The 6,642-nt window shown below is 46.0% G+C and overlaps 1 protein-coding gene across 1 annotated transcript in view; it reads right to left on the reverse strand.

Annotated features, from left to right (window-relative positions):
• Window positions 1-3,295, reverse strand: part of dgkq (diacylglycerol kinase theta) — a gene marked incomplete at both ends in the record, with an annotated part of 33,168 nt that extends 29,873 nt beyond the window's left edge. Inside the window, one exon of the mRNA XM_079250382.1 lies at window positions 3,070-3,295. Within this exon, the coding sequence (XP_079106508.1) occupies window positions 3,070-3,295 (226 nt within the window). The remainder of the gene's footprint in view (window positions 1-3,069) is intronic.
• Between the last annotated feature and the right edge of the window lie 3,347 nt (window positions 3,296-6,642).

The raw sequence follows: 6,642 nt of genomic DNA on the forward strand, positions 1-6,642 counted from the left end.
ATATATATATATATATACACACACACACAATATACACACACACACACACAACAACAACCACATGTAAACTGCTCCCATCACGCCTGTAAAAACTCTTCACAACCATCCTGCGAAACCTGCATAATATTTCATTTTACGTAATTATTACTCTAAGCAGCAGCACTCTTCTGCTATTTGTTCACATATTTATATTTCCAAACGTAAACGCATAGTTATGTTCTGTTATGTCTTCCAGGACCCATTAGTGTTGCAACAATGCCATTTCCCACAGCGGGACTTATAAAGTTTGTATTATTCTGATAAAGTCTTGTCGGCTTGTGCAAACAGAGCTCATAAATCAGCTGCTGCTCTACAGCTTGCTGCCTTTTCTTTATCAGCCGAGGGTTTCCTGCAGATTGCAATCAAACTCAAGCTTTATTTGAAACTGAGCGAGGCGGCTGCATTCAGGCTGAAAGGAACACAGAGCTTAGAAAGAAAAAGTGAATAAAAACCATGAATCCAAACTTCTACATGTTTATAAGTGGCAGGATTACGCAATCTCTCGTTTACTTCTTGAAAACATGAAACAAACTCTGGTGACGGATCAGTTCTGCGACTTTATCCACTTTAAACCTTGTTCTGTGCATCATTCCCAGCTAATTTTTTTTTTTCTGGCCTCCTCCGAGCGTACTCATCCAGTTGGTCAGGTTTGACTGTAAAGATCAGAGATAAACCAATCACAGGTGGCCTCTCCAGCTCCTGCTGCTTTTCTCATAGTTCAGTGATCCAGTTTACGAGCCGGAGAGAGCTCTGACAGACGAGCAGGTTCCTTCCCGTTTATGTTTACTTCCTGGAGTCTCGCAGCAAAGGTGAACATGTGTCAACAGATAAATACATTTTTGCTGAATCATGATTTGGTCCGAAATTAGCATCCATGAAAGGATCAAAGATGTTCAGAAGATCTCCAGAAAAGTAATAAAAACAAATAAAGATTTTCCTGTTTGCCTCTTTTCATTCTGAATGTCCCTAAACTAGAAGATTTATCTGGAGGACTTTCAGTAACGGACAAGGAAGCATGTCAGAGCAGGACATGGTGGTCAATGATCCATCAGACAGACCTGCATCCAGAACGATCATTTATCACCAGCTGAGTAAACCAGATGGAGAACAGAGTTATACACACACACACACACACACATACACACACACGCACACACACAAACACACACACACACACACACAGGTGTCAACCTCTCTGGACTCTGAGGAATCGGGGATGGACAGTGGAAACCTGCAGTCTGACCAATCAGCATCCCAGATCTTTGTTAAAGAAAATGTAACAAAGAGCATCTAAACTGTTGTAAGCAACAAATCCAAAAGCCCATTTCTAGAGTGGTATGGGCAGGATCAGGATACTGGGATGGTATGGGCAGGATCAGGATACTGGGATGGTATGGGGTCAGATCAGGGTACTGGGATGGTATGGGGTCGGATCAGGGTACTGGGATGGTATGGGGTCGGATCAGGGTTCTGGGATGGTATGGGGTCGGATCAGGGTACTGGGACGGTATGGGGTCGGATCAGGGTACTGGGATGGTATGGGGTCGGATCAGGGTACTGGGACGGTATGGGGTCGGATCAAGGTACTGGGACGGTATGGGGTCAGATCAAGGTACTGGGATGGTATGGGGTAGGATCAGGGTTCTGGGATGGTATGGGGTCGGATCACGGTACTGGGATGGTATGGGGTCAGATGAGGATACTGGGATGGTATGGGGTCAGATCAAGGTACTGGGATGGTATGGGGTCAGATCAGGGTACTGGGATGGTAGTGGGATAGATTAGGACTGAGGAAGAGGAGGGTACGGGTACAAGACTGCAGTCCAGATCTGAAACCACCACGACCCTGTAATGAATATTTTATAGAAAACAAATGATTCATAAGTTTGTGATTCTTTACTTGCAGTCAGATTGTTCAGTTTGTCTGAACTTCCAGCTTGTCTTCCTCCAAACTGAAAACTGTCCCAGTTTAACCATTAACTTATAGGGGAGGCTTAATAAAACGTTTTCCTGCTGAGACGCCAACATGCTGTCTGATATGACGGCGGCAGATGAAGCACTTTGATGACATCACAGGCTTGAGTTAATCCAAGTGATGGCTTAAAGAAGAAACGTTACGTAACAGAGTCAGAGCCTTTGGAGGACGCCACGCCGGGTCATTCTGCAGATTTTAATACAGCTGCTGATGATGAAGAGGAGGAAAAGGACGACGAAGGAAGCCACATCTACAACACACATACACAACAAGCACACATTCCTCTGGCAATCAGCATCCCTGCCAGCCTCCTGTTGCCATGCCAACCAGGGGAAGTAAATCACGACTTGACTGCAAATCTGAACAGACACTTTACACCTCCTCAAACACACACACACACACACACGCAGAGAAGAGCAGTGTGTTACTGGGCAGACTGAAGTGTGTTTGTGTGTGAACGTGATGGATGTGGTTTTCAGTCTGCGCGCTGAATTAATGATGGACAGAAAGGAAGCAGAAAGGACAGGTGACCAAAGTAAAGAGGTGGAACAAGGAGGGGAGAAAGGAAGGAAAGACAGAGGAATGAAAGGAAACGTGATGAAGCAGAAAAGAAAGAAAGGAGAGGAAACGACTGCGTGAAAGGAAATGAAATGGGAATAAAAACCAGTTTGAAAGGAAAGAAAAACAAAATTAACCACAAAAGCAGCGACGAAGAAAAGAAGTAAAAAGGAAAAGGAGGAACAGAAGAGATCCTCTAAATGTTTTCCAGCTTCAGATTCTGCAGAACTGAGCCTGGGTCAGAACCAGAACCAGTGGGGGCTCTGGGTCAAAGTTCTGTGACATGTGTGTGTGTGTGTGTGTGTGTCGTTTTGTAGCTACAGCACAGACTCACGCACTCTCTCAGGGCCAGCTCCTTGTGCTGGCACGTGCTCATGTTTGTGCTGTAAATAAGAGATGTTATGTTGCAAATAAATATATTTACCACGTGCATGTGTGTGTGTGTGTGTGTGTGTGTGTGTGTGTGTGTGTGTGTGTCTGTGTGTGTGTTATCGTACCTTCACACAGGAAACCGATGAGCCCCCAGATGAAGTCGCTGCAGCTGTGGCAGAACGTCGGCTTGGTCAGGGTAACTTTCTTGAAGCAGTGACCCGGCGCGGAGCTCTGGTACTTGGGCCGGAGCCCGGGCGACTGCTGCGCCCTCTTCTTCACCGTCAGCGGGCTCGCTGTCCGGCTGTCCGCGGCGTCAGGGTCCGCCGAGCCGGGCCGGCCCGAGTCCGCCATGTCCTCCTAGCGGAGCTCTCCCACAAACCCCCGACAGCTCGGCGTCGAAGCGGGTTGCACTGAGACTAATTTCCGAGAACGAAAAGCCTGGATTTCTAGCAAATATCCCACCCCCAATGGAAAGACATCACACCGGGCCGAACACAGCAGCGCTGCCCGGCGATGAGGCGCTGTGTTCGGCGAGTATCCCAGAGTTTTCCCCTTTGTTGGAGAAAGAATAAACAAGTCCCAAATGAAAAAAAAAAGAAGCCAACAGCTGCGGTTGTGTTATACAAAGAAGAGCGGGTTTATGGCAGATGTGACGTCGTCGTGGAGAGTCATACCACCGGCTGGAGCCAGCGGTGCTGCCCGGCGGAGAGGGCGCCGAGGTCGGTGTGACTCCTGCGGGATCCCGCCAAACCAGCTAGCCTGCCAACTCACCCCTCAAGCAGCACTGGAGCAACCCCGGACACACAGCCGAGGCAGCGGAGAGGTTAATGTTGGAGCTTTTCGAGCTATTTCGACGCCGTCTTATCAGTGTCGCTCCCCACGCAAAGCAGAGCTCCTTCACCCGGAGACAGCGGTGCCACCCAGCGGCGCTGCGCGGAGGAGGTTCCCGGAGCTCCCTGCTCAGGAAGCTGGATGAATAAAAGATGACTTATCGATCCAGAAAAGCTGGAAAATGAGCCCGTCTGTGGCCGGTATGACGTCTGAAGGGATGGTAATGTTTCCAGTCAGAGATCAGACTCTCAGCTCGCCATGCAGCGGAAAGCCTGTCGGTCCAGAACCGAGAGAAAGACGCGCACAAACCGGGCGGAAAGACGCTGAAAAGCCGCCAGCAGAGCCGGAGATGAGCGCTGATCAACAAGTGTGAAGTCTGCCGGATGGGGGCTGCTTTCAGTCACGGTTTCTTCTTCCTTTTCAGGCTGATTCTTCTTCCGCGTCGGAGTCTCGAACCCAGATTTACTCCTCCTCCCTCTCCTTCATCCCCTTCCCTCGCTTCCTTCCCTCCCTCCCTCATCCTTCCTTCCTTTCTCCCCTCCTGATCACAGAGTTCCCTCTGACCAAACACCATCCTCACATTTCCCCTCAACACTTCCTTCCTTCTTCTTTCTATGGACTTTTTCATCCCTTTTTCCACCTTTTATTCTGTCAACAAAAACCTGACTCTATTAAAAATAAACTTGCTCCATGCACAGGTCCATGGAAGCTGAAAAGGGCCATAATTAATTTAATAGATACAACTTTAAATTATTAAATGACAAAATAAACACATGGAATAATTTAATATATTCATGAATTATAAGTTAATAATAAAAGATAACTGAAATTGAAAATAAAGGCATGAATATACCCCATTTATTAAAACCATAATTGAATTTAGTTGTAAAATCATAACCATAAAAGTATGAATTTATTTAATGTAATATAATATAGCTATTGTTGAATATTTTCCAACCTAGAAATGTACTAATTAATTTACGCAGCTGCTGCAGACTCATACCATGAGGTCTGATTGGTTTCTCTGCCCAACACGTCATATCTCATCTAGTATGTTGACCCAATTCCGTGATTCAGGTGTGCTGCCTGCAGCAGGAAACATCCAAAACCTGCAGAACACCTTGGCGATGGACTTTACCCATTCTGGTCTCAAACACTACAAATATTTCAGAAATTTCATTCAATTTCAAGAAAATAATGTTTTGACAAAAGTACTTGGTATGTCACAAGGAAGTGTTCTGTTCCATGTTTTACCTGCAGTGTATTCTGGGTAAGCAGTTTCTCATTTGGTGTTCTCTAAATCCTTGACCAGCTCACAGTACAGCGGACGAATATCCTCCACTTTTACAAAAACCTTCAGACCAAAGTCAAGACAGGTTCTGTTCAATGTGTCGGAAAACAGGACCACATATAAAAATCTGTTTCTGGAGGTTTAGAGTTATACCTGTAGCGTATTATCATTAACGTTAACCTGTGATCCAATGTCGGAGCGACAGTGGGTGTTTTAATTATTAATTCGCTGTGTCCTTAGACAAGCGGACGATCTCGGAGCACCACCCAGCCCTAAATTTGTTATACGGTCAGGCAGGGAATACCGTAATATGACAATGATATTTGTCTAATAACAGATAACCATCAGTCTCGGAATACGCTTACTGTAAGTTCTCGTCAGAGGGAACAAATCACTTCCTTAAAGATCGCTCACGCTACCACAACTTCTTAAAATATAACACACTTTATTAAAAAACCACACCGGTTAAAATCATCAGGCACAAATGAAATTAATAATGTAAACCAGAAATAGCGTCAGCAAGCATCAAATACTGAATTAGCCAAGATGAGAGAGAGAAAGGGAGAGAGAGACTATGGAAGCTCGAGCCGAGCCAACAACAAAAATGTAAAATAAAATTATTAAAGGTAAAGTTATGTAAGCAGCTTACATAACTTACACAGCTAGGAAGGTTGGAAAGATGGCAAGTCTAATGAAGTTAACTAAATATGTCAGGGTAGACTATCAGGCGGATACCGGGGGAATGGATTTAAAAAGGGCAGCTTATGTTTACTAAGACACCAGCTGGTAATCGGAGACAGTAGAATAATGGGTCAGTCTTACTTCAGCGCCTTGGTGGTCGAGAACCCGAACCTTGGGTCCCGTGGGCAAGAATTCAGTGGTTGTCCTGATACTTGTCCAAAGGGGACCTCCGCAGAAGTCAGGAGCTCGCCTGGAACGTCTGAAGCTGGACCCAACCCCGATTAGAATCCATGGGTCATGGGTGCCGGCAAAGTCCTGGGATCAGCTGGAGCAGTAATGTTCGGGTCGTCCGTGCATTACTGGTCACAGTCTTTGTGGGCCGGGGGAGCAGCTTTGATGGTGTGTCAGAAGCAGAAAATTGTTCAGCCAGAATTGGATGAGTTTTCTGGTGTTAAGCAGTCGAGCGAGCTTACTGTAATAAAAAACAAACACGGATGGACAAAAACACGACTAAAGCAAACATCAAACGAATCGAAGAGAAAAGAAACAAAAAGAAAATTAAAACCGCAAGCGGTGATATAGGCCCTCGCACCATGGCGCCGCTCGGCATAATGCCACCGCCTCCCCTGGCAACATCCTTCCCATGCCTCTCTCAATCTAAAGTGCAGCCAGACTGCACTTCAGGCCATTTAGGCCTTATGAAGGGTCACTTCCTGTCACCAAGGGGCGGGGCTAATTTATAATCTAATTATTGACATGCAGAAATGTGAAGGATATGACTGACATCATCTGTAGCAAATTTGGTGCAGGTTGGTTGTTTTTTGTGGGAGTTATGTCAGTTTTCCTTTTCATTGCATCACATCTGCTTTGCTGCCCCGCCTCTCCTAAATGATAT

This window comes from Telmatherina bonti (genome assembly GCF_933228915.1).
Source record: "Telmatherina bonti genome assembly, chromosome: 12".
Taxonomy (NCBI): Eukaryota; Metazoa; Chordata; class Actinopteri; order Atheriniformes; family Telmatherinidae; genus Telmatherina; species Telmatherina bonti.